Source organism: Macrotis lagotis, chromosome X, assembly GCF_037893015.1.
Source record: "Macrotis lagotis isolate mMagLag1 chromosome X, bilby.v1.9.chrom.fasta, whole genome shotgun sequence".
In the NCBI taxonomy this organism is placed as follows: Eukaryota; Metazoa; Chordata; class Mammalia; order Peramelemorphia; family Peramelidae; genus Macrotis; species Macrotis lagotis.
The window spans coordinates 623753856-623781673 of record NC_133666.1 but is presented as its reverse complement, the minus strand read 5'-3'; the positions used below and the strand labels follow the sequence as shown (position 1 = coordinate 623781673).

Genomic DNA, 27818 nt, shown 5'->3' with positions numbered 1-27818 from the left:
AAGTCAAAGAAATCCAAAATGAGTGATGCTGAATGAGAAATGGGATTTTTTCTTTGCCTTTGACTTCCTTACAATATATGCATAGCAGTGACGTCTCTGGTTCCAAAGACATGAAGATTTGTCGTTTTTGCTGTTGCAGTTGCTATTTGGTCTTCAGTCATGTCTGACTCTCTTTGATCCTATTTGAGATTTTCTTGACAAAGATCCTGGAATGGTGTGTCATTTCCTTCTCCAGCTCATTTTAGGGATGAAAAAACTGAGGCAAACAGGGTTAAATGACTTGGCAAAGGGTTACACAGTTAGTAGGGTGTCTGAAGTAAGACTTGAACTTAGGAAAGTGAGTCTTTCTGACTCCAGGCCTGGCACTCTATCCATTGTGTCACCTACTTTTCATCTCCCTGCTCCCCCTCTCCCCCTGCCCCTACCCCTCTGGCCTCCATGAACATTTTAGTCATTAAAAATACCAAAACATTATTCCAACTCACTTTCCAGTATGGTTGGATGATTCATAGCTCCACCAACAGTTTCTTAGTGTGCTTGCCATTTAGAAATCATTAACTCTTTTTAAGTCTTGTCACCTTTGCTAGTTTTCTGTGTGAGGAATAAAACCTCAGAGTTATTTGATTTTTATGTCTGTTAGTAGTACTTTGAAGCCTTCTTTCATATTATTATTAGTAGCTTGTCAATAGATGAATTGCTGGATCTATGTATCCTTTGAAAGGACCTAGGCATCTTCAGTTATGGGCTTCTATTTTTCCCAAAAGGGACTTGCTTGTCCTCTTTGAAGTCTATACATCCTCTGTATGGACCTGAGCATTCTTTGTGGGGATCTAGTATTTATTGTGAGGGGACTATGCTTCATTTAGAATGTTAGATATATTCTCTACAGTGTTTATGCATCTACTCTGAAGACCTGTGCACCCTTTGTAAGGGTCTCTATTTATTTCCAGGTCAGTATATGTTCTGTTTAGCCTGTGGGGCTTGCGTGTCTTCAGAATTCATTATTTTTTATTTTATTTTTGCAAGATGATGGGGTTAAGTGATTTGCCCAAGGTCACACAGCTAGGGGCTAGATTTGAACTTAGGTCCTTCTGACTCCAGGGCCAGTGCTCTATCTGCTGCACCTGCATGTCTTCAGTAACTACTTCTGAAGACTCTACAGGTGCCTCTGAAGCTTTTAGTACATCCCCTTGGTTCTGTCACTACTGGGGTTTAGGGTGAGCTATTTCTCACTGTGCTGATATCAGTGGAAGCCACAGTGACACAACCCTAGAAACAACTGGGGCAAAACTAGCCAGCCTGATGGAGGGGGTAAAAAGTGTGTGTTTGTGTGTGTGTGTGTGTGTGTGTGTGTGTGTGTGTGTGTGTACATGGATATGAGTGAGTGATCCCTGTCCTTCATTATGACTTGGACCTGAGCCCTTTCTGATCCTTTGTCCAAGTCACAAGATTGGTGGGACCTTCTTGACTTTAGGTTCATTATCTCAAACCTCAGACATCTGGGCTAGACTTGAGGGGATGATATTGCAACTGGAGGAGGGGGGTTTTTGAGCATGTCCTAGGGAACTTCGGTGAATAATGTCAGTCATGAGTTGTTAACTAGGGCATTCTTGAGTCTAACTCCCAGATGGTATTTTCCATCGCAGATATCCCAAAGTTGTGCCTGATTGTTGCACTGATGGAATGAGCAAATCCATTAAGGTTGATCATCATCCCCATGTTGCTGTTAGGTTGCACAATATTTTTCTGGTTCGACTCATCTCACTCAGCATAAGTTCATGCAAGTCCTTCCAGGCTTCCCTGAATTCCTATCCCTCTTTGTTTCTAATAGAACAATAGTGTTCCATGACATACATATACCACAGTTTGTTAAGCCATTCCTCAATTGAAGGACTTAATTTCCAATTCTTTGCCACCACAAACAGAGTTGGCTATGATTTTTTTTGTACAAGTGATGTTTTTACCCTTTTTCATAATCTCTTCAGGGGATATACCCAGTAGTGGTATTTCTGGATCAAAGGGTATGCACATTTTTTTTGCCCTTTGGGTGGGCATATTTCCAAATTGCTCTCCAGAAAGGTTGGATGAGTTCACAGATCCACCAACAATGCATTAATGTCCCAGAGTTCTCACATCCCTTCCAACATTGATCATTGTTCTTTATGGTCATAATGGCCAGTCTGAGAGGTGTGAGGTGGTACCTCAGAGATGCTTTAATTTACATTTCTCTAATAAGTAATTATTTAGAGCAATTTTTCATATGACTATGGAATCGCTTTGATTTCCTCAATCTGTGCATATCTTTTGACCACATAATCTCTCTTGAGAAGTGAGGAAGGAAAGAAGCATCACAGGATCATTTCCTTTGTTCTAGCTGCAGGGATGAAAAATCTCAAATGAGGTTTGGAATTTTTTCCCCAGAAAAGTCCACAAAAATGATATGCATATGTGTGTGTGGAAGCCTCAATCCTTCCTTCCCTTCTCCCTCATTGCATGGACTGAATAAAGAGAGAGTAGTTCATGTAAATTGCTCATTACATTAGGTTTACATGCTTCAAATTCAAACACCATACCTAGTATTCAAGTCTTTCCACAATCCAGTGAAACTTGACATCAATGATTATTTCCTCTCAATCCCAGTAATTCTGAATTCTAGCTGTTGTTGTAATCTATTCTCTGTTCCCCCTATGACTTCCTTATTCCAGTCTCCCTCAGTCCTTCCCTCACATCATCCCACTCTAAAGTACTCTCTAAAATGCCTGCTCTATAAGTAACAAACTAGCTTTTATCTTTATCCTTTCCCTTTCTCATTCCTTCCATCTTCTTGTACTCACTGAGACCTGGCTCCTTTCTGATGACATAACCTCCTTGCCTACACTTCTTTATTTTTTTGTATTTCCACTCATGCTTTGGAACTCTGATTGTAACTATTGTTATTCTACTTCTCCCTTTGTCTTGTAATTCCAAACCAGTTCTTCATTCTCACCCTAACCTTCAATCTTTCAATTCCTCCATTCTTTAACCAGACTATAACTTCTGGATTGACTATATTCTGTTCTCTTCTTCACCTGATTTCTTAGGGAACCAATTCAATTTCTCACTGTCCTCTTTCAAGTCGCTTGCTCCCTTATCCTATTGAAGATCTTGTTCCTATGCTGTTGAACAGTTACAGAAAACTGTGAAACTGTTACCTGGGTTCACTGCAAATTTATATTTCATATTCTTAATTGAATCCTCACTGTTGCAAGGAAATCCTTTTATATTTTCTTATATTCCTCTCTTCACAATAGTTTCTCCAAACTTTTCCAACCCTCCTAAAATCTCCCATAGCTCCTCACTCTATCATCCTCTCAACTGAGAACCTTATGTTTCACTAAAAAGTCAAGGCCATCTGTAGAGATCTCTCTCTCTTCTCCTATTTATCAGTAAGCAATCCCTCTTTAATGACTGATTTTCTACTGCTTGCAAATATGACCATATCTTTCCTATCTTCAAAGATCTCTCACTTTATCTCATTTCATCCGTAATAGCTATTGTCCTATCACTCTTCCCTTTTGTGGCTATATTCCTTGAGAAGACCACCTACAATTAGTGCCTCTACTTCCTTTCCTCTCCCTCTCTTCTGATATTTTAGCTGTCTGACTTTTGACCTCATCATTCAACAGAAACTGTTTTCTCCAAAGTTATCAATGATCCCTTAATTTTCAAATCTAATGACTTTTTCTCACTTCTCATCTTTCTTGACTTTTCTGTAGTCTTTGGTCCTGTTGATGACTCTTTTCTCCTTGGCACTTCCTTCTCTCTAGGTTTTCATGACAATGCTCTTTACTGGTTCACCTATCTACCTGACCATTCATCAATCTTTACTGAATCTTTTTTTTTTTTTTAGATTTTTCAAGGCAATGGTGTTAAGTGGCTTGCCCAAGGCCACACGTCTAGGTAATTTCTAAGTGTCTGAGGTCGGATTTGAACCCAGGTACTCCTGACTCCAAGGTGCTCTATATACTGCACCACCTAGTCACCCCTCTTTGCTGAATCTTTATGCAGGTCATGCCTAATAGGTTCCATTTCTCAATCTTGGCTATATATATATATGCTCTTTTTTAAAGCAAAGCAGATAAAATATCAAACTTGGATGCAGAAACTCAGAAAGAGTTTAATTCAAATTCTGCCTTAGACACTTAGCAGTTGTGTGATCCTAAGCAAATCACTTAACTTCTCTGTCTTAGCTTCCTATCTGTATAATAGGGATAATTTTAGCACTTACCTCTCAGAGTTGTTATAAAGATTAAATGTGTTAACAAATATAAACTATTTTGCAAATTTTATTGTTACTTCCCTTGAATATAGTTATCTCTATTCAATTGATTTTCATATCTATTTGTCTATCTCTAGCTTCCCTCCTTTCCTGTAGTCTTGAATTTGCAATTGCCTATTGGAAATCTCCTACTGAATGTCCTGTAGTCTTCTCAAACTCAATATATCCAAAACAGAACTCATCAATCCCCCCCCCCCCTCCAGTCTTCCCTTTTTCTAAATTCTCTTTTTGTGTTGAGAGTATCATCATCCTTCTAGTCCCCCAGGTTCAAAACTTAGTTGTCATCCTTGAGCCATCATTTCTTTCTCTCCTCCATATCCAATCAGCTGCAAAGTTTTGCCATTTCAAAATTTATAACAACTTTTATACACTATACCCTTTCTCCTTTGACACTTGTACAGGCCCTCATCACATCATACCTGAACTATTGGTTGGTTTGCTTATCTCAAATCTCTCCCCATTCCTATCTATACCCCACTCAGCTGTCAAATTGATCTTACAAAAGTGTAGGTCTGATCATATCACTCCCTTATTCAACGAACTCCATTAATTCCTCATTACTTCTAGGAACAAAGGCAAAGTCTTCCAGTGACTTTTAAGGCCTTCATTACCTGGCCTTTCCCTACCTTTCCAGTGCTCTTATGCCCTATTTCCCTCCATATATTCTGCAATCCAGTGACCCTTACCTCCTTGTTATTCCTGGAACAAGACATTCCATCTCCAAGACAATTTTCACTTACTGTTTCCCTTGCCTGGAACATTCTCCTTATCTCTATTTTCTTGCTTCACTGAAGTCTCAGTTAAATTCTACCTTTCTTACTTCTCCTTAACCTTAATGCCTTCCTCCTGAGACCATCCTCAATGTAGCTTGTATTTATCTTGATCCATACATAATCATTTATATATTGCTGTCTCCCCCATTTAGAATGTAAATTGCTTGAGGGCAGGGGCTATCTTTTGCCTTTTTTTTTTTTAATCCCCAGTGTCTAGTATAGTGCCTGGCACAAAGTTGGCACTTCAGAAATATTTCTGGATTAACTGATTTATCATGACTCCCTTCCATGATCTCTATGCTTCAGTCAAAATTACAAGTCTTTTGTTGATTGCTGTGCAGCTGAGAAAGGCAATCCCATTTTGGAAAGCTTTGTGGCTACTGTGATGAGATTAGCTCCATCTTTTCTTCTAGCCACATGAATTCTCTGCTCTGGGTAGAAAAGAAATACTGCTTCTCAGGGGATCAGTAGAATTTTTTTCAAGTAAAATACTTTGATCAATCAATTTTTCCTTTAGAAGTTTACATTCTATTGGAAGACTCTCCCCAGACTAAAAAATGTGAACTATTAATCCCAATCACTTGATAGGTGTACCAGCTACTTGAGTCCTTTGGCCAGTAGAGGACCCTTCTCAGCTTGCATTGAATGAGATGGGAGGCAGAGATGGTAAAGCACTCCAAATTTTATTAGGGTCACACAGAAGTTTATATGCTAGTCTACTTCTGTACTCAGGGACAACTTCTGCTACCAGTTTAAGCACCAATCATATTAAAGATTACACATTGGTTAGATCATTACACATTGGTTAAACAGTTACACATTCTTATGCATACTTCATTGCTCTAGCTATAATGCGATTCTTGATCAATGTCAGGAGATACAAAGGACCTGGGTCAAGCTGATCTTATGGAAAAGCAAAGGGGTTTGGGTCATGCTGGTCTCCTGAGAAACCGGGGCCAGTATGTTTGCAAAACAAGAAGCCAAGAGGGTCTTTAAACCATTACCTTTGACATTTCACAACTGTGGTCCTGAAGGATCCCTAACAATCACTTACTTTCTTAGCTGCCCGTTCTGATTTTTTAAAGTAATTTACAAAGAAATTCTTATTAATGAGGTTATGGAGTCACTATCCTTAGGGTCACCATTAGTCATTGTCTCGTGGAGCGTTAGGGACCTTTGAAAATATATTTTGACTATTATTTTTTTTTGCCAGTTCAGTGATCTAGTATTACTTTGTTCTTAAGAAGCATCTAGTGGGTGGCTAGGTGGCACAGTGGATAGAGCACCAGCCTTGGAGTCAGGAGGACCTGGTTCAAATCCGACCTCAGACACTTAATAATTACCTAGCCGTGTGGCCTTGGGCAAGCCACTTAACCCCCATTGCCTTGAAACATCTAAAAAAAAAAGAAGCATCTAGTGCCTTAACTTTAAATAATGTGTCTGTTATGATACTGTTATGTCATAGCTTGGAAATTTTCTGTTGGAAGTTCCTGTTTTGTATCTGAAATTTGTTAATATAAGAGTTCCTAGGGAAATTTTTATCTCTGGTCCTACTGATTGTTGCCAATTGCATTCCATTTTCCTCTGGGAAGAATCACACTCTGACCCAGGAAGGCAGGTGGGGAAAGAAAATACAGATTTATTAAAAGAAGTTACAACACAAAAAGAAAGTGATAGGAAAGATAGGAAAGTAGAGATTAAGGAAAGGCAGTGGATTGCTAATTGATCTTGGCAGGTCAGCTGCCAGGCTCAGCAGAAGTCTGGAAAGGTAAAAGAGTGAGCCTCTCCCAAAATCTCCTTAAATTCCCCCTCAGGGTCCATAGGAAGGGGTGGTGACCTGGGAGTGGCCCAAGTCCCACATTGGAGATTTTGCCTTTTGGGGAGGAGGTCTCTTATGGGTGGTCTTAGATGTGTTTCCAGTGCCTGCCTACAGGGCTATGGCTGCTCTGACCCAAAGAGAATGCAATCTAGATCAGATTGAAGGTCAGGCCTTCAGGCCATGGCCTAAATTAGAATGATAAAGAAAGAAGATTCCCTTAGCAATGCAAACAAAAGATTTATAAAATTTGTTTCCAACTGATCTCAATACTCCCTATGTCCATGGTTCCCTTCATCAAAACCACAAATCTGTCACGCACAGCTTGTTATTCCTTCCAAACATACCCTTAGAGATGGTTATTATTAGACACAAATAGGTGTATATATATATATATGTGTGTGTGTGTGTGTGTATACATATATTGTATATATAATGTGTAAAATTATTCTGTGCATACTTTTTCTATTTGTCAGTTCTCTGCAGATAGTATCTTTCTTCATATATCCTTTATTTTTTAATTTCTTTATTCATAATAGTTAAAATGATTTGATAGTTCAAAGTTATTTTTTGGGGGGACATTTGCAAGGCAATGGGATTAGGTGACTTGCTCAAGGTCACACAACTAGATAATTATTAAGTGTCTGAGGTCAAATTTGAACTCAGGTCCTCCAGGGCCAGTGCTTTATCCACTGCACCACCTAGCTGCCTCCAAAATCATTCTTAAAACAATATTTTGATGCTATTCATCATTTCATGCAAGTCTTTGGATCACTGAGCTCATTATTTCTTATAGCAAAGGAATATTACATCACAATTACACTCCACAATTTGTTTTACAATTCCCCTAAATTAATGGGGATTCCTGCAGTTTCCAGTTCTTTGCCACCACCAAAGATCTGCTATAAACATTTCATCCCCATTCAAAGTTATAATTACTATTTATGAATTTCCTTCCATCTTATTTTTGCTATTTTCTTTCTTACCTTCTCTTTTTATCCTTGTTATCTTCTCCTTACCCCTTCCTGACACCCATCTCAATCCATGTACCACTCTAAAAGTTCCTCATCTTTTTCCCACCCTGCCAAATCCCTATCTACAAATTCCACTAAAAATCCCTCCCCTACTCTGTCCCCTAGTTTTCTCACTTCTCTACATTTTCAGAAGATTTCTATTTCTTCCAGAAGTATTTGTTATTTCCTCTTCAAGACAGATGAGCATAAGGTTCCAACATTACCAGCCTTCCAAATCCACTTGCTTCTTCTGTATTGGTTCTTCCTTTTGATGAAGGAGAAATATTAGAGAAATATTTGTCTAGCCTTTCTTTTAATATTGTAATATTAAGGAACTATTTTCTGTTTGTCTGGCATTTTTTATGGGCCTTTGATTTCCTCTCCCTAGTCCAGTCTAACCTACTTCTCAAACGTAAATTCACTAAGATAATAGGTAACAACCTCAACTCCACTCCCTTATCCCTCTTCCAACCGAATGGCTCTTAGCTTTCCAAGGTGTATGTCTGACTGCAGTCATGCATGTACAGATGGGTCACTCCTTGATCCCCTCCCCGCAACTCCTCCTTGCATAGGAGCTGGACTAGGATTTCTATAAATGCTCGGGTCACCATCTTCTCCAGGTTGGATACATGTTGATCTAAGTTCAATAACTGCCTCTTGGCTATTTCTCTTTTCTCCCTCTTAACTGTCCTTGATGTTCTCACCATCCCAGGTTGTAGCTATTTCTTCTTTGTTCAACTTCACTAATTACACTGGAATTCACTGTCTTGCTGCTTCTCCAAAGAACCTAACCTGTGAAATTTTTTTTTTTAAGGTTTTTGCAAGGTAAATGGGGTTAAGTGGCTTGCCCAAGGCCACAGAGCTAGGTAATTATTAAGTGTCTGAGGCCAGATTTGAACCCAGGTACTCCTGACTCCAGGGTTGGTGCTTTATCCACTGGGCCACCCAGCTGCCCCTACCTGTGAACTTTCTGTAGTAACCTGTGAACTTTTACAATAATCTTTGAATTAAAATTTAAGCCTTTTCTTACCCTCCTGAGTCAGAGAGCTTGGTGATTTCTTTACCCATAAGGGACCCATTTTGATCTTTAATCTTCTTCCCCAAATGATTTTCCCAGCATCACTTTCAGGACCATTTTGTAGTATAATTGCTCCCTTTTACCTTTTTTCTAATTTTATTTTTAAGAATTGTCTCATCATTAGCAACAGCCTCAATCTTTCTTTCAAACTACTTTAATAATGATAGTTTTATGAATACTGATAACATTTTCACATATACAATAAGTAAACAGTAACCTTAATGAATGCCTTATAATTAATCTTTGATGTTTTTCTTATATTTCTTCTGAATCTTTTATATTTAATTTTCCATTGAGTTCTAGTCTTTTTGTTACAAATATCTGAAAGTTTTTAAGTCAGCAAATGACTATTTTTTTCCATTCAGTCTTCTATTTAACTTTTCTGGGTAAATTATTCTTTGCTCTTTGAAATATAATATTCCAAGACCTATATTCTTTTAAGAGTAGAAATTGCTAGATCTTGTAAAATCCAGACTGAATTTCTACAGCATTTAAATTGTTTTTCTCATAGCTTGCAATATTTTTTCCTTAACTTAGGAGTTTTGAAACTTTTTTTCCTGGAATCTTTTTCTGGTAGTAAAGGGTAAAATTTTTCAATTTCTACTTTGCCCTATTGTTTTAGAACTTCATGGCTATCTATTTTCCTCAATAATTACTTATAATATTGCTTCTTCAGAAACACTCCAGATCTGACAGCTATGAGAAGAGAGGAGCCCATGTCAGAGACCTGGTGAGTCCTATTGGACTGATGTTCTGGAAGGAGATTTGTGCTAGTGTCTGCTCTCCTTCTTTCCTCAGATATTTTATCAAATCAGTTCCAGTCACACACCTGTGCACCCTCTTTTTTTTTTTATACTCCTTTTTCTGAATTGCAGATATAAGTAATTTGGTAATTTCTGGAGTTGTTTGTACTCTAGAAAATAAGCAGAAAGAGGTATTGGAGATGGCTACACGTGAATGAGTCTTTATAGGATTGGACATTTCCTTTAATTTTTGCTGTTTTTAATGAACTATATGAATATTTTATTCTAACTATTTGAGTCCAGTGGACATCAAGACTTCATCCAGTCTTCAGTGGATGAATAGGTAGTTTTTTTAATTAATCAATTTATTTTCATTTCCTAATCTTCTTCCTCCCTCCACCTTTCTCTTACCCATTGAGAAGGCAAGTGATGTAATACTCATTATATATATGAATTCATGCAAAACATATTTCTGCATTAGTCATGTTCTGAGTGTGTGGGCAAACTATAAAAAAAAGGAAAAATATGTTTCAATCTAGTCTATCAGTTCCTTATTAATGTGAATGGATAAGATTTTTCTTTTTGAATCCTTTGGAGTTCTAGTAGATTATTGTATTTATCAGTTACCAAGTCTTTCACAAATGATTACTTCTACATTATTGCTATTACTGATACTTTTTTGGTCTAGTTCTGCTTTCTATACTTAGTATCAGCTCATCTAAGTCTTACTCATATAAGAAAATCATCCTTTTCATCATTTTCTAATAGCACAACAGTATTTCATCATATTCACATACCATAACTTGTTTAGCCAATTCTCAATTCATGAGTATCCCTTTAGTTTCCAATCCTCTGTCAACACAGAAAGAGCTGTTGTAATATGACCAGTGCAGATACTTCAGCCCTTTAGGAAGGTTACCCCAGAGAGACTGAAAAGACCATTTGAGTGATGGCTCAGGCAGAGTAAAACTTGATGGGACAACTCAAATATAACACTCTGTAATTGATATTATGACTCACTGTCTTTTATATAGGCTTAAGAGAGACAAAATTCAAGTCATATTACCTGGGAGGGAGGAAAAAGATTTGCCGTGTCAAATGAAATGGAATAAATGAATAAAATGAATAAATGCAATGAATGAAATCAAATGAATGAATAGAATGGATGAATGAATGAAAAATAGGAAGGACAAAAGGTACACTTAGAAAAATGGGGAAATGATTATCAAGGAATGAATGTTTCCCAGAGTCTATAGACTGGAGAGCAAATATTAAGGGGAGAGTGAACAAATCTCTAGAATAAGGGTCCAGGCTAAATAATCTACATAAAGTAGAAACATGTACAAGACTACTAAAGGATCCCTACAGTGAGATTCCATGCTAAGATGTTTTTTGTGCCAGTGTAGAGATGGAGGGATTTTTTAGGGATTGATTTATATGTCCATGTGGTCTGTCATTTCTAGTTTGTTCTGCATAAAGAAATAACTATGGTCCCAGGTTAAGCCACCTAGGAGAAAGAAGGGAGCTTAGAGGGAACCCAGAGATTCACATAGTACTCTATTAGCCAAAAGTGACTGCTGTATTTCCTGGAGCATTGAGATGATAGAAGACTTTCTGAGACTGATATAAGTGAAGAAACTGATATAAGTGAAGAAACTTCAGAACAGACAGTAGGAAATCTGGAAAATTATAACCTTCTGTTTTAAAAAATTTCTCTGTCACTCCTGGAGTCACTCCTGACTCCAGGGCTGGTGCTTTATCCACCACGCCACCTAGCCTCCCCTAGATATATAAAATTAAGAAAGGCCAAGGTCACCAACTGTATCTTGACCTTTGCCTTGCTACTGGACTTTGATGCCCCTGGAGGAGAGAGTTCAGCTGATGACTTTGCGCCACTCATATGCAATTCATGCACAAGACATTACCCTTGTGATGTCACTAGTCCTCTTTGAAAACAAAGGACAAAGAACAACAACAATTTATTCATAATATTTTATAATTCTACCGCAAATTAGCCTGCAATTTGAACTCACTCTAACTCAAGAGAAATCTCCAAATATTGTTTCTACCTCATTTGCCATTAAGGCTCTTTCTTTTTTCCCAACTTCACCAGATGACAAATGGAAAACATGCTCACATTACAGTTCAGAATACCATTACTGCAAGAAATAATATTTTAAAATACTCAGTATTAAAACTCTCAAGGCATTGATTCAAGTTAAACATTAGCTATCTTAAATCTCAACAGCAACTGCTGCCCCTTTTAAGGGATGGGTTCATCACTTCACTATTTTTAAGGGAACTACCACACCCTTGAGGACTTGGTAGCTGACCACTTGCCCTGTGTACTGAACAGTATGATTTTAACTCCTCCCTTCTCCACTCCTTGTCTTCAACACCTATAGTCAGATAAACACTTCTCTATTATTTAGGAATAATAAGTTGCTTGTGCTCGCCAGTGACAATCTCAAGGTTTCACCATAGATCAAAGGTTCATAAAACCCCATTCTTCAGGGTTCTGGGGAGAGTGAATTGAAAGCAGAAGGACCTGGGAGGGGCAAGATTTTGGTGAAACCCTTGATCACAGAAAGGTATAGATTACACATTTGTGTATCCCTTAGGAAGGAATAATTTCACCAGTTGCTCTTCCAACAATTCTAGCTCCTATGGTTCTATATCCCCTGAAATCACATTTCCATCTCCCCATCCCTGATATGTCTCAGGTGAAGTTCTTTGTTTTAGTCAAACACTGGGTCACCACTGCCATCAGTTTCTAGGATGATTCATGGCTGTCCAGGAAAATTGTATGTGTGTGTGTGTGTGTGTGTGTGTGTGTGCCCATGCCACATACATATTGTGGAGATGGGGAAGAGCAAGAAAGGGGAGGAGGGAGAAGGGGGAGAAGAGAGGTAGAGAGAGAAAGAGTAAAGAACGAGAAAGAAAGAAAGAAAAAAGAAAGCGGAGAGAGAAGAGAGACAAAGACAGAGTGTTTCAAACAAAATATTCAAACCAAAAAAATCCCAGAGAATGAGGTAAGTATTTTTCTTTTAAAGATACTTAGGTTCCTGTGAGGCCACTTGTGCATAGTGGGGCACTCTTCCTCCCATGATCAAAGGCTCATGAAACCCATGCTTCAAGACTGTGGGCCAGAAGAGAGGAAAGAGTAGAAGGAGTTGGGAGAAGGAAGGTTTTAGTGGGGTCCTTGATCAACGTGGAAGGTATAGACTACACAGTAGTGCATCCCTTGGGGCTCTTACTACAAAAACTATTTAGAGAAGGAGCCTTGGAGCTAAATTGGGTCAGCAGAGACTGCCTAGGCAGGGTGGAGTATTCTCATTACAGAGAATTCTTATCTATTCATCAGTAAAAGAAAGATCTTAGATTCCAGACTCTGAGTCCTTTGAACTTTTCCTTGGTCATGCCTCTGGCAATCACCAGCTCATTTCCATAAACACAACTCTAATCCACACTTTCATTATCTTAACTCACCTTGTAATCTGTCCAGCAACAACCCTTCCTAGATATCCCATCCAACTAAACCTTCTCCTCCACTACTCTGATAACATCCTTCACTTTTTCAGAATCTTTTATTGGCTTCCCATAGCTTCAAGATCAATTTTAAACTCCTTTAAGGCTCCAGTAACCTTCTAGCCCAAAGCTACATTTTCAATCTTATCTCATTGGCAACCAAAATTCCAAAGATTTTGAGATCACACCATAAAAGAAGTGATCGAAGAAATTGTTTGAGTTTTGTCTCCAGGATCAAATATAAAATTTTCTTCAGCATTCAAAGCAAGACTTGAACCCAGAGCTTCCTGACTTTGGGAGTAGCATTCTATTCATTTGATCATATTGACTGCTCAAAATGAATCCATAGTGATTTTGTGAGGAGCAGTACTAACAATTAGAAGAATCAGATCTCTTGTAGGAGATAGCAGTTGAGTTGATCCTTGAAGGGAATCAGGAAATCCAGGAGATGAAGAAAGCATTCCAGGTATGGGAAAAACTAAGCAAAGATAAACAGAAGATAGAAGATAGAAGATCATGTGCAGGGGTGGAAAAGCAAGGAAGAATATGAGGGGAATTGTATGTGTACAACCTGGAAAGGCAGTTTGGAGTAAGTCCTTGTGAAGGACTTTAAATATCAAACTGAGAAGTTTATATTTTATCATAATGGCACTGGAGAGTTTCTGAAACTTCTGGAACAGATTAGTGATGCAGTTAGACTCAAACTTTAGGAGTGTCAATTTGAGAACTATGAAGATAGGATGAATTGATGTGGAGAAAAACTGGAGAGAGACTCTAATTCAGAGGCTCTGGGGTTACTGAGGGATCAGGGAATACATGTGTTCAGACAATGTCTGTCAATGGAGGGAACATACTTTGTAACCTCAACACGAGGTTACAGCAATCTGCATTAGGTCCGTAGTATACACAAAATAAAGTTTAGAATTCTTAGAATTGCAAGGGATATCAGGGTCTATGTAGTTTAAACCATACCCAAGAGGTATCTTACAAAATGCTAAACAGTCATTCAACATGCATCAACAATGTGCTAGTAGCTGCGCTATGAGTTGGGAATACAAAGTAAGGCAAGAATCACTTCCTCCTTTCAAGGAGGAGAGACAATAAGAAAATAAATATTTACAAGCAAGATATTGTATAAGAAAATGAAATTCTTATATGAGTAAGTTCACTCGAGCCTGTATGAGAACGTGTCCTTCCCCCCCCGGAACATGTCCTATGTGATTTGACCATGTTCTTAGAGTCCCAGGAACTAGCCATTCCTTGGAACACAAACAGTACTGAAAAGAACTGGCTATTCTCACAGTACTGACCTTAATTATGTTGTGTCTTGCGGCCCCATGACATCTTCCTAATGTCATAACACTGACTTCCTATGTTCATGATAAGAATTCTGGGATCCTTTCCAATTGAATTTGGCAAAAAACCTTTGTTCTCCCCTAATAAATATCCTGAGACTCCAATCATTTATTATGAAGATGATGATGAAGAAGAAGAAGCAGAAGAAAAGGAATCCCACCCATGGAGAAGACATTCTGCCTGGTGCTCCCCTGAATTGGTGATGTTTTCTCTCCCATTCGGGACTCTCCTGAATTGGTGATGTTTTCTTTGTCTTTCTCTTCTACTTTTGTTATAGTATTAATAATCCTTTCATATATATATATATATATATATCTTATTTGCTGTATTGAATATTATTGTAAGCAATCTATTCCTTGCATTATTAAAATACTTTCAGTTTCAACTGCCTGAGAGCAGGAATGAATCTGACCCTCATTAAAGTCGCAATACAGATATAGACAGAATAAATTAGAGATAATCACAGAGAGATTACACTAAGATTAAGGGAGAGAGGAAAAGATTTCTTGTAGAAGCTTAGATATAAACTGGGATCTGAAGGAAGGCAGGAGAGTGAGAGTTCCAGACACTGAGGACAAGTAATGATAATGTCTGGAGTTGGGAGTGTCTTGTATGAGGAATAAGGACACCAGAGTCACTGGAATGTGGGGGAAGAGTAGGGTGTAAGAAGACTGGAAAGATAAAAAGGGACCAGATCATCCAATAATTGCTCAATGATTCTAAGTAGGAAAAGCCTATTTGAAAGAGCCCATTCTACTTTTGTATAATTCTGATTGTCAGGATGGGTTAAGGAAGACTGCCTCAGCTACTTCTGTATGTCTCTAGATAAGTCACTTAACCTCTCTTAGTCTCAGTTTCTTCCTCTATAAAAATAGAGCATGATACCTCTTTTGTTGTGAGGATGAAATGACATTATGTATGTAAAGTGCATCACCAACCCTACAATGAGATATAAACTCTAGTTATTATTATTATTATTACTGTGAAATTTTTCTTGATATCAGTCTAATTTGTCTCTGAAATCCCCCTTTGCTTCTACTTTCTGGAGCCACACAAAACAAATCTAATTCTTTTTTTCATATGATAGCTTTCCAATAGTTGAGCAAAATTATTTTGACCCCCTTGAGTTTTCTCTTCTTCCAGATTAAGCATTCCCAGTTCCTTCAGTCATGCTTTAAATAGCAAGAGTTCAAGGTTTTTCATCATCCTGGGTGCCCTCCTCTGGACCTGATCCAATTTATCAACGTCCATTTTAAACTGGAGTGCCCAAACTGAAGGCAAAAAATCCCAATAGAGTCTGACAAGGTTAAAGTTCAAAAGTACTATTATCTCCTTATTCTTAGAATTCCTGATATACTAAATGTTGACCAAAATCATGTAAACTTTTTGTTTGCTCCATCACTGGTGACTCCTTTTTTAAAAAAAAATGTATTCTAGTTTTTCCAATTACACGTGGAGATAGTTTTCAACATTCATTTTGGTAAAAATTATCCCCTCCTCTTTCTTTCCCTCCCTCCCCAAAAAACTAAGTGATCTGATATAGGTTATATATACACAATCAAGTTACTCATATTCCCAATTTCAGCCATGCTTTGAAAGAAGACTGAGAATAAAAGGGAAAAATCATGAGGAAAAAATAAACAAAAAACAATTAAAAAAAGTGAAAATAGTATGCTTTGATCTGCATTCAGACTCCATAGTTCTTTCTCTGAATGTGGATGGTATTTCCCATCATAAGTTTTGAAATTGTCTTTGATCACCGTATGGTTGAGAAAAGTTAAGTTTATCATAGTCAATCATCATGCAATGTTGCTGTTACTATGTACAATGTTCTCTTGCTTCTGCACACTTCACTCAATATCAGTCCATGTAAATCTTTCCCAGTTTCTCTGAAATATGTCTGCTCATCATTTCTCATGGAACAACAATATTCCATTACATTCATATAATTTATTCAGTCATATCTCAATTCATGAGCATCAATCACCTCAATTTCCAATTCTTTGCCACACAAAAAAGAACTTCTATTAATATTTTTGTACATATAGGTCTTTTCCCCCTTTTTTATGATCTCTTTGAGATACAGACTTAGTGATAACTTCTGATTGCTAATAAGCTTACAATTCACTTGAGCCTCCTGATCTTTTCAGATTAGCTTTTGTCCAACAATACCTCTCCTTTCTCTTTTGAAGCTGATTTTTTTTGGAGGGAGGGTACCCAAGCATAAGACTTTACATTAATCCTTGTGGAATTTTATCTTCTTAGTTTTAACCCAATTCTCTAATCTGTCAAAACCTTATTGACTTCTAACTATCATCTGCTGTATTAGCTGTTAGTGAGGCCTTTATTTAAATGTAGTATATAAACTCTGGCTCACTCTCTGAGAATCCAGTAGGCTATACCTCCTACTCTGGGTTCTGGGGCAACTGTAAACATTTTAGTCTGGTGTGTGTGTGTGTGTGTGTGTGTGTGTGTTTGTGTGTGTGTGTGTGTGTGTGTGTGTGTGTGTGTGTGTGTGTGTATATTGTCAGTGGATTGAATTGCCTCTAAATGTATCCCCCTCCTCCCTACTATTAGGTACCACAACTAGCATCTCAGTTCCATTTAACACATCTATGAGTTTTTAAGAAGAGACGTTTTTTACTGGAGCTATTAAAAGAAAAAAACATACACCTCTTTATTCAATTTTTATGTAATGTTGGTCTTGATGAGACCATATTCAGATGCAACCTATGTCAGCAATCACTGACCTGTTCCAAAAAGGACACTCCCAAAGATTATTTCTTGCAACTCTGGACATGGTGCAAAACCCAGATAAGAATACCAGTGAGGTAGAGAGTACTCTGGATCTTGTGAAGCTCACTTGATAGGAAGTCATATTTCTTTATCTAAAATGGGAAAAGAACAAGTGCAGAGGCCAAGAACCAAGGCAAGGGTCACATGGTCCCAGTGGGAAATCTTCAAATATCCTCCCTTCTGTCTCTTGGTAGACATGGTGAGTGAAGTTAACAACATCTCTCAAGAGAAGAGAGAAGAGAAGGAGGCACGGATACTAGGCTAAAGGTGACAGCTTTCTGTCTAGACAACCAGTGGACAAAGGATCCTCCTAGCCACATGATTAGCAGATCAGAAGCAGTTACAGAATGTCTATGCATGATCCATAGTCTCTCCAAAGTACTTCCTGGAACAAAGTTCTCTAACCTCCTCCAGATGGGGAATTTCCTTCAATGGAGTACACCAGTGGTCTTGTCAATGTTCCAGTTTCCTGTTTCACAAATAATTAATGAAAATATTAAGCCGCACAAAGGGTCACAGATACCTGGGACTCTCTACTGGAGACCTACTGCCACATTGACATGGAACTATCAATAACTACTGTGAGTCCAACCATCTAGCTAACTCTGAATCCATCTAACCCTCTTATCATCCGGTCTACATCTCTTTATTTTCCCCACAAGAATAGTATAAGATACTTTGTCAAAAAGTCTTGTTAAAAATCTAGGTAAACTGTATCTGTATCTGTAGCAGGTTACCATGGTCACCACCATGAAGTTGCCTGGTGTGACCAGATCTAGATGAGGCTGTGTTGACTTTTTGTAATCACCTTTTCCTTTTCCAAGTTGTACCCAGTCATTACTTTAACTCAATCTTTCAGAGTTAGACTGAGAAATGAAAAATGTATCGTCATCCCAGGAATTGTCTCAATAGTCATTCTGAAGTTTGACAAAGACCAGCTTTCCCCAGTGGGGAATACTAACTTCCTGGAATACTAACAAGGAAAGGACCCTGGAGGGATCTCTGAACCTCCTTAGACCTACTCTTGACCAGAACCCAATATGTAAATCACCACTTATATATACATACATACATACATATATATTACTGTAAATCACCAGTTCTATGATTTTTTTGACATAGGAAATTCTCAGAGGAAATTCTCCTGATGGATGCAACTTAGTCTCAGAAAATTTCCTAGGACAATGAAGAGTTATGACTTTCCCATGATGATACAGTCTGTTAATGGTAGAGTCAGACTTAAATTCAGGTCTCCTAATTCCTTTACTTTACTGGGGCTTCATGAACTTGGTATGTTCCCATGAGCCTGACTCCAACCTACTTCCTGCCACCTCATGTTCCTCCGGCCCTTCCTAAGATGAATGGTTTTGGTTCTTTCCTGTGACACAGTGAGCTCAATGGGAAAACTTTGGTCCTGGAACAGAAGTGACTGTACTCTCACGTAAGTTTTCATATTTCCAACAGGGGTGGGGGAAGATGGGCATTGGACCATTCCAAAGCTACAGGATTGAGGGAGGAATCTTGGACTGGACTGATGACCTCAGTCATCCTTTATCCAAACCTGTGTGATTATGTGGCTCATTTCCCACAGTCAGTCCTATCTCTTAATGCTAGGATATCCCAAACTCATCACTCCAGGAACCTCCAAACCTAGCCACTCCCCAAATCTTTGAATCCCAAACCTAAGAACCCAAAGGCATCTAATTATCCCCCTCCTGATTTTAGGCACTTGCAAACTCCCAAAATTCCCTAAACCTGAGAAATTGTTGCACTCAGGGAATTCCCTGCCCCAATCCTAGAAACAACTCTAATCTGGGGAACCCCCTGAAACCTTGTCAATGATGATGCTTGCCCTTTCCTGTAACCATGGGATTCACATCTTCCATTTCTTTTTCTATTATATATTTAAAGAGAATTGGTCCCTGACTTTGGTATCTAAAGTCCTGGAGGAGGGGTAAAGGGTCTAGGGCAGAATAGCATTTAGGAGATTCAAGGACTCAAGATCTTCACTTTTAAGAGGAGAGATGGATTATTTGTCCCTACTTACTCTGCTCCCATCACCTTTTTTCCTCTGTAGGAGATGAGACACTGCTGAAAGAGTCAGGGGGAGGTCAGCACCTCTCTGGAAGCATCCTGAACCTCAAGTGTCAAGTATCTGGCTTTCAGTTTAATATAAGCCGATTAGGTTGGTACCTTTGGACCCCTGGACATCCCCCATTGTGGCTGACCAACTTTGAGAGCAATTTTTCAGAAGCCAGAGAGGACCGCATCACTTCTAGTAGGGAAGATAACAGCAGTCAGATTTTTCTCCATATTATGGACCTTAGCTTTGGAGACTCGGGCTACTATCATTGTACAAGAAGGGTGGGTGATGGAAGTGATACAGACAAGATGGTCTTTGGTTCTGGGACAAATGTGACTGTGGAACCTGGTGAGTATGGTCTCTGTCTCTGTTTTAGAGAAATAGACCTTGGTCTGGTCCTAGGTCACATATTGCTGGTGTCCAGACTAGAATTTCTCAGACCCTTCTCTCTACCACAGAGTGCTGGGTGAACATCCACTCTGGATAGGAATTTCTGGGCATGGATTGTGTTAGGCAATTGAAGGATTTGAGATCCCAGTGTAATAAGACTAATGGATAAATCCAGTGAATTATCAACCCCAAGGGAAGCCAGAAATGGGGGGAAGTTGGAAGACAGAAAAGGGACTGTGGTCTGGGGTGCAGCAACAGGATGTGAGCTGGGGGGGTGTCAGAGCCAGTCTTGGTCTGGGGCCAGGGAGCTGGGGCTGAGGTCTAGTTTTCAGTTATTTGATCACATGAATTCACCTCCCACACATGGGGTTCAGGTGACAGAGGGATGGGAAACAAGGTTGATGTTTTTTTTCACAGTTACTTGGTTTCATGCATTTGCTTCCCACACGGGGGCCAGGTCTGGGCTGGGTGGGGCAGGAAGTGGGTGAGGTTTTCTAGTTACTGTTATTTGGTCACATTTGCCTTCCCACTTTTGCATCTGGGTTGCTGGCTGCTAGGGTGCTCTGTAGTGACCAGATGAGTGACAGGAAATCATGGCTTGATTGCAGGACCTCGTGCCCATCTGTCACCCAGTGTTTTCCTGGTGAGGAGTCAGGATGCTGTGGCCTGCTTGGTCAGTGACTTCTATCCCAAGGAACTCCATATGTCCCTGGTATCACCTAAAGCCTCATTCTCAACTCAGTCCCTTACTTTGGCTCCTGTAGCCCATGGCACCTACAGTGCCATTCAGATAGGCAGGATTGGTGAGAATGATTCAGTAACCTGCTCAGTGCAGCACCTTGGGAAAGAGATCCTTGTGTCCTACCATCCAGGTATGAGCAGTTCTTGACTGGGTATGGGGGGTGGTGGTACCAAGAAGGGGCATCTTAAACTTTGGAAGTGTTTCCTGGATCATTGAGAGAAAGAAACAGAGATTGGATGATAAATTGAGGGAAAAGAAGAGGAAGTCCTTGATTAGGGAATACAGGGTCTAGACTGGAGCTAGATTTTGAGCAGAAAGAGCTATTACAGACCAGTGTTTCCTGACTGGGGGGGGGTGGAGAAAGGAATCCATAAATAGGAAATGAGATTGCTAGGATAGATGAGGGAAGAAAGTGGCTCATGAAGGGTGTCCTGACCTAGAGAGGGAAGTCCTGGGCTAGGAAAGAAAGTCCTCAACTCACTCCAAGGCTGTGGCTGATTATATATTTCTGTCTTGAGATACTGGGATCACTCCTCAGCTGGAACCATCCTGCCATGACCAGGAACTCACAGGTGGGTGAAAGGTGAAAGGGAAGAGATAATGAGATTGACTTTAAGCAACTTGATCAGAAGGGAAACAATTCAACCAGTCTGATAGCTTCATGTCTTCCACTCTGATAATATGATTCTCTGGGGTTCCTTATGGCCATAGCCATCACAGAGCATGATACCAGCAGCCTGGGTATATATGATGGTTCAAGGCTCAAGAATATATTCAATGGGGTGGCTAGGTGGCGCAGTGGACAGAGCACTGGCCCTGGAGTCAGGGGTATCTGAGTTCAAATCAGTCCTCAGATACTTAATAATTACCTAGCTGTGTGGCCTTGGGCAAGCCACTTAACCCCATTGCCTTGCAAAAACTAAAAAAAAAAAAAAAAAAAAAAAAAAAAAGAGTATATTCAGGAGGACTCAGTGTGAATAATGGCTCAGATTTGTAGAGTGATAACCTAGTCTGGGGCAGAGATCTTATAAAGCCTGCAAAATCATTTGGTCTGACATTGCCACTGTTTGACCAAATATAGCAGGTTAATTTTCAAGTTGTTAATTTTGTATAACCTGCAAATGATGTTTTTTTTTTATTTTTATTTTTTTAGATTTTTCAAGGCAATGGGGCTAAGTGGCTTGCCCAAGGCCGGGCGGCTAAGTAATTAGTGTCTGAGGTTGGATTTGAACCCAGGTACTCCTGACTCCAAGGCCTGTGCTCTATTCACTGCTCCACCTAGCCGCACCCCCCCCCCAAAATATCCAAATGGACCTTGGTAGATAAAAGGTTTCCCACCACTGGCCTAGACCTTCAGGGTCATAAAGATCCAAAATTCAGGGAATATCCTAGTCCAGGATCATATTGGGGAATAGCCCCTTTTTATTCTTGACCTTCTCAGCTGCTCTTTATGCCTAAGTAGCTCCTTTTTTTTTTTTAATTTTTGCAAGGCAAATGGGGTTAAGTGGCTTGCCCAAGGCCACACAGCTAGGTAATTATTAAGTGTCTGAGGTCGGATTTGAACTCAGGTACTCCTGACTCCAAGGCCAGTGCTTTATCCACTATGCCACCTAGCCACCCCAGGTCTCACCTTTTTCATTCTCTGCTCCTCCTGTTGGGAGTCTTAGTGGAGGAAATCTCAAAACTGCATTAATTTTATTCATTATGCAATAGTACCTTAGCAGGATTTTGGCTCTGAAATTATATTTATTCAATAGTTTTTTCCTCAACAGAGTAGATAGAGAGTGGAATTTCAAGTTAGGAAAACCTGGACTTAAATCCTACTTCTAATATATATATCTCCACCCTTAAGCACATTATTACTCTAGGCTACTCTTTAATATAATAATTTACAACTGCATTGGTGGATGGATTTACACTCAGAATTTCCCTCTAATAGTAAAATAAATCCTGTCCTCATCACTATCTTTATTTCCTATAGAAACAGTTTCAAACTTACTCTTCTCCTCTACCCCCCTTATCAACGCACATCTCCCAGAGCTTTGGAAGACTTCTTAGCATTCTATTTCCTTAAGGAGCCTGAGGCCCTCCTATGTGAGCAATCTCCTTCTTGGTTCTCCATCTCATGCTCATGCTGAGAGTCACACATGACTGAAATGACTGAACAACAACACAGTAAATGTTAGAGGCTGGATTCCAACCTGTGTTAGCTCTTCATTACAGAAAACTCAGTTTGGTGTTTGTTGAGAATAAGTTTGATTGGTGAAAAACTTGGGGCAGGGAGGCCCAAATTGACTCTATTCTTTCTATTTCATCACTCTGTGAGGCATCTCTGGTGCTATCTCTTACATTGAGTCATCACCTTCTGCTTCCTCCAGAGCCTTGTCCAGCTCCAGTGCCTTTTACTCCCAGTTTCTTTCCTCTGATGTCATACTTAGGTCTTCCCAAACTCCTTTACCTTAATTATCCACCTCCTTCTTCTTCTCTTTGCTCTTAGAATTCTAGTTTTCCATCACTAACTCTCTAGTCACTTTCTCCCCAAGCCCTTTCCTATTTGTCTTTCACACTCTTCTCAATATAGTGAGTTTTCTCAGTGACTTTATAACCAACAAATCCAGAGATCTCTTTCAGTCTCTATTCTCCTTTGATCTATCTGCAACTTTTTGCACAGATTACCTATGACTGAATACTTTCTATTCCACTGTCCTCCAAAGATGTTATATTATCTTTATTTTTCATTTCCCTTTCTAATTGAGTTTCCTCTCTCTTCCTCTCTGGACCCTCTTTAGTGTAGATAAACCTTAAGGGTCAGTCCTGGACTTTCTTCTCTTCTCTTGACTCTTTCCTTTGTCAATCTCATTCACTGTCCTAGCTCCACTACCGAGTCTGCTGCTGACTCATAATTTGTAGCTCCAGGCCTTTACCTCTCTTATGACTCTCCAAACCACAGCTGTAAACATCTTCAGAACATATCTATCCGGTAGCTCACTGATCCCTCAAATTTAACATCTAAAATGAAGCTTATGTGCTTTCCCCCTATTTTTGATAACTTTCCCCCTTGTTCTGCTGCTATTCAGTTTACTCTTCCTTTGATGTATCCTTGGGGTGACTGTTGATTTTTCAACTCTCTTCAGTCTTACTTTAATTAGTCACTGAGTCCCAAGTCATGCCAATTCTGTTTCTACAACATCTTTTACTTCTGTATTATGTCTTGAATCTTATTGTCATCTTATTAGTAAAGGCCCTAATCATCATGTTCCTGGACTATTGAGATATTTCCCTGATATATCTTCCCACCTTCCCACTATCTATCCATTGTCTATCAGTCCCACCTCTCTATCTAAAGATATGTAAATATATACATATAAAATCAAACTCTGCTGTTTTGCATTCAAGGTCTTTCACCATCTAATGCCATTCTGGTCTCATGTTACTCTCCTCCATATACTCTAAGTTCTCATTAGTCTAGCCTGCTCCTGACCCACTGAACATACCACATATCTGTTCCCTCTTTTACATTTCCTCAATTTTTTCCATATGTTTTCAATAACCTCTCAATGTCCAGACCCCTTTGGATTGTTGAATTCTTACTCAATCTTTTAAGTCAAATTTAATTCTCCCTAGAAGCTCCTATTCCAAAAGAATCTCCCCCTCTGACTTCACAAAGCAGTTTGTTTTGCATTTCTCTAATGTACTTGTATAATATTGTATATTATAGTTATATATGTGTGTGCCTTAGGCCCCTACTGAACTGTCAGCTTTGTAAAAGATACTATATATCATTAGAACATTATATCTCTCTCAGCACCTAATATGGTACATTTTGAATGAATGTAAGTTCAACAAAGAGATGAGTGAAATCTTGAAGAAATGAAAAAAGCCAGAGTTCAAAACATATCATGTTTTCCTAGGGGTTGAGAAGACAAAGCCATATTTTGGAGTATGTGACTTTCTCAAGCTCAGGGTTTGCAATAACCCAAGAATTGGAATGTCTGATTACCTAGGAAAAGGGTTCAGTGACTCATTTTCAATGTTTGTGTTAGCCCAGGACAAAAGGTTGGAATAACCAAGTATTTGATAGCTTCAGCTCAGAGTGTGTGATAGCTCATTGCTCAGAGTCTGTGATATCATAGGACTCAGTACCTGGAAAAAGTCATTGTTTAGGGTATCATTTTCCTTGCACTCAGATTCTGAGATGTCTCATTGTTCAGTATATTTCTCTCTTGTAGCAGGGATACCAGGACCTGAGCAAGGGAACAAAGTGCTCCTTGGACTGCTGGGTTTGAGACTGCTGCTGCTGAAGATCATGGCTGTCAACATCCTATTTACCATTATGGTTTTGATCTTTTGATCTTCCTCCCATCCCATGAAATTATCCAGTTAATCCTTGTTTATTATCTGCTCCCTCATATTTCCAACCATCTTTCCTCCCTAACCCTCATCCATACTCAGTGTCTTTTTTCTCAGTTTCTTCTCTGTCCCTTCATCTGCCCCCCACCTTTATATCACAATTTCATGCCTATTCCCTATGACATTTCATAGTATCATTTTTGCCTTCATCTCTTAGATTCTTCTTTATTTTCCAAGTCTCTTCTCTTGACTATTTTGCCTTCTGTTCCTATGTCCCTTCTGTGAGTGGAAAAGGGAAATGAAGGAAATATACTGTCTTCAGATGAGTTTGACCTTTGACAACCTGCTTCTTGATTACCAACATTTGCTTCTCCAGCAACCTAGGAAACACAGTTCTGAGAGCTACCATCTGGAACTTACCAGGACAATTTGAGACCCAGAATAAACCTAGTGTCCCCAATTGCACTCATTTCTCTATCTCCTGAAATAGTCTGAGGATTCTTTTTTTTGGATGTAAGGATATGGAAGTGAGAGTTGAAGTGAGTTGGGGCAGATATTCACAACCTAAGTTCCCCATGTTTCCATAGCTTGAGTAACAGCAACAATTCTCACTACTACCTTTTTCCTATATGAGGTATATATTTTGGGGGTACACACAAGTTTGAAACTTCTGGTTCATGGTCATGGAATTATGACCATGTGGGCTGGGTTGGAGCCAGAAGGGGTTAAAATAAGCCTCATCATCTTCCAGTGTCTACTTTCTCCTACCTTTCTTATAGTTGAGGAAGGAATCATATGGGGGTGGGTATTAATTTCCATCAGGATGGAGGTGGGTCAAATGTAGGGAGGGACTTCCTGGTGTAAGAGCTCCTTGAACCCCAAGTGTGATCTATATCCTATCCTTCTCCCCAATGCTATTCCTGAGGTCAGGATTATGAGGATAGTTTAGGATACAAACTGAATGTAATCCGAGTTCTCTGCACCCTGAAAGATCAAATGCTAGTGTTGTATGAACCATTGTCTCTCTAGTAACAGAAGAAATGGAAGGAGATTCCAGGGAATACAAATTGCTAGATAGAATCCAGGAAGCCTCAGGGATACAGGTGGGGGAGAAACCCAAGTAGGAGACAAAGATAGATGGCCAAGAATGGGAATGGACAGGACAATCACTCAGACTGTGGGAGAAAAGAACAAGGAAATGACTATTGGCAGGGGGAGGGGATGCTGAAGTTGGGGGGGGGATGCTGAAGTGGGGGGGGGGATGGTGGAGTTGATCTTAGCCTTAGATGCTGACACTTTCTTAGAAGGAAAGAAACAAGCATTTTATTAGTGATTGCTATCTGCCAGGAATCATATCAACCTCTGGAGATACAAATATAAGCAAAGAATGACAGTGCCTGCTCTCTAGGAGTGTACATTCTTTCTTTTTTTTTATGATAAGGGAATGGGGTAAAATGACTTGTCTAAGGTCATCCAGGTAGGTAACTATTAAGTGTATGAGGCAAGATTTGAATTCAGGTCCTCCTGATTCCAGAGCTGGTATTCTATCCATTGCACCACCTAGCTGCTCCAAGAGTGTACATTTTAAAGGGATAATACACAAAAGGGAGCTAATGGAGTGAAAGGGAAAGGGTGAAGACATTCAAGGACATGGTTTTGAAGTACAGAAGCCAAGAACAGAGCTGAAAGAAGAATAAAGGCCAACCTGAGTCTTTTCACAAAATAGAGACTTCAGAATGAATTTACCAGTGGAAAAAGAGGGTGAACCTCACAGAGGCAGAGTCCAGGTTGAAAAGACAACAGGCACATTAGGATGTTTTAGAGTAAGGAGCTCAGGTGCTAAAAGAAGTTCCACAATGTTTTAAAGACCAGAAACTATAAACAGATTCCTTGTCTCAAATGTGAGAACAACAACAACAATAATAGAAACTCACATATGAACGAAGAAAAATGCAACTTATTGAGATGATGTCAAAGGAATCTGAATCACAAAATGGCCCACCATATTCCCTGAACTCCCATGAAATAAATCAATCATCTGAGGCTCATGAGGAGCGAAACCAGCCAAACTCTGGTCTGGGTATCAACTTACTATGATGAAGTCATAATGAAGGTGCCATGCTGCCTCAATGGGTGTGAGGCACTAGAAGTGATGAGGGTGAGGAATGAGATGCTGTGGACCTGGACATGCCAGCACCTTCCTTGTTTGTCCTTTCTCCCAGTGAAATGAGTCTACTTCCCTTCCCCCCTCCTCTTCCTATGCCATTCATTCATAAGTCAGTGCATTAAAGGTTTTTTTCTCTAGATACCAGACCCATATAAGCTGAGGTCCACAACCCATTCTCCATCAACCTCAGTTCCTCCTGTGTACCTTCCCTACCCATCCCTGCTTGTGGTGAAAAAATAATGGTCTTCTCCTGATAACTGGAGCTTGTGGCAGCTCAGATGTGATTAGGTAGTTAGACAGTGATCAGGAGGCAGCTTCCTAAAAGGAATACTGACCTGGTCTAGGCCTTTGGTCAAGCTGATAGGGAAGGGCTTCCCATAGAGCATATAATTAAGGGCCACTCTCGTTCAGTTTCTCTTGTCTGAAGGAATAATAATATTCATAAAATGATAGTCATAACAATTAAAATCATATTTTATAACAATATAGCATAACCACATATGTATCATAATGTATAATTGTTATATATTGATTAATAATTACATAATTAATAATAATTATAATTTGCATAGCACCTATATGCCAGACACTCTGCTGCTGAGCACTTTACAAATATTATAATTGAGAGGTGTTATTGAAGAAACTGAGGCAATCAGTTGTCAAGT

General features: G+C 39.3%; 1 protein-coding gene across 1 annotated transcript in view; it reads left to right on the top strand.

The window, feature by feature from the left end:
- Positions 1 to 26193, top strand: part of LOC141499453 (uncharacterized) — a 40596-nt gene extending 14403 nt beyond the window's left edge. Inside the window, exons 4-9 of the mRNA XM_074202161.1 lie at positions 7025 to 7053; positions 18815 to 18862; positions 19499 to 19852; positions 20503 to 20766; positions 21155 to 21208; positions 24866 to 26193. Of these exons, the coding sequence (XP_074058262.1) occupies positions 7025 to 7053; positions 18815 to 18862; positions 19499 to 19852; positions 20503 to 20766; positions 21155 to 21208; positions 24866 to 24987 (871 nt within the window). The 3' untranslated portion in view covers positions 24988 to 26193. The remainder of the gene's footprint in view (positions 1 to 7024; positions 7054 to 18814; positions 18863 to 19498; positions 19853 to 20502; positions 20767 to 21154; positions 21209 to 24865) is intronic.
- Positions 26194 to 27818: the final 1625 nt, after the last annotated feature.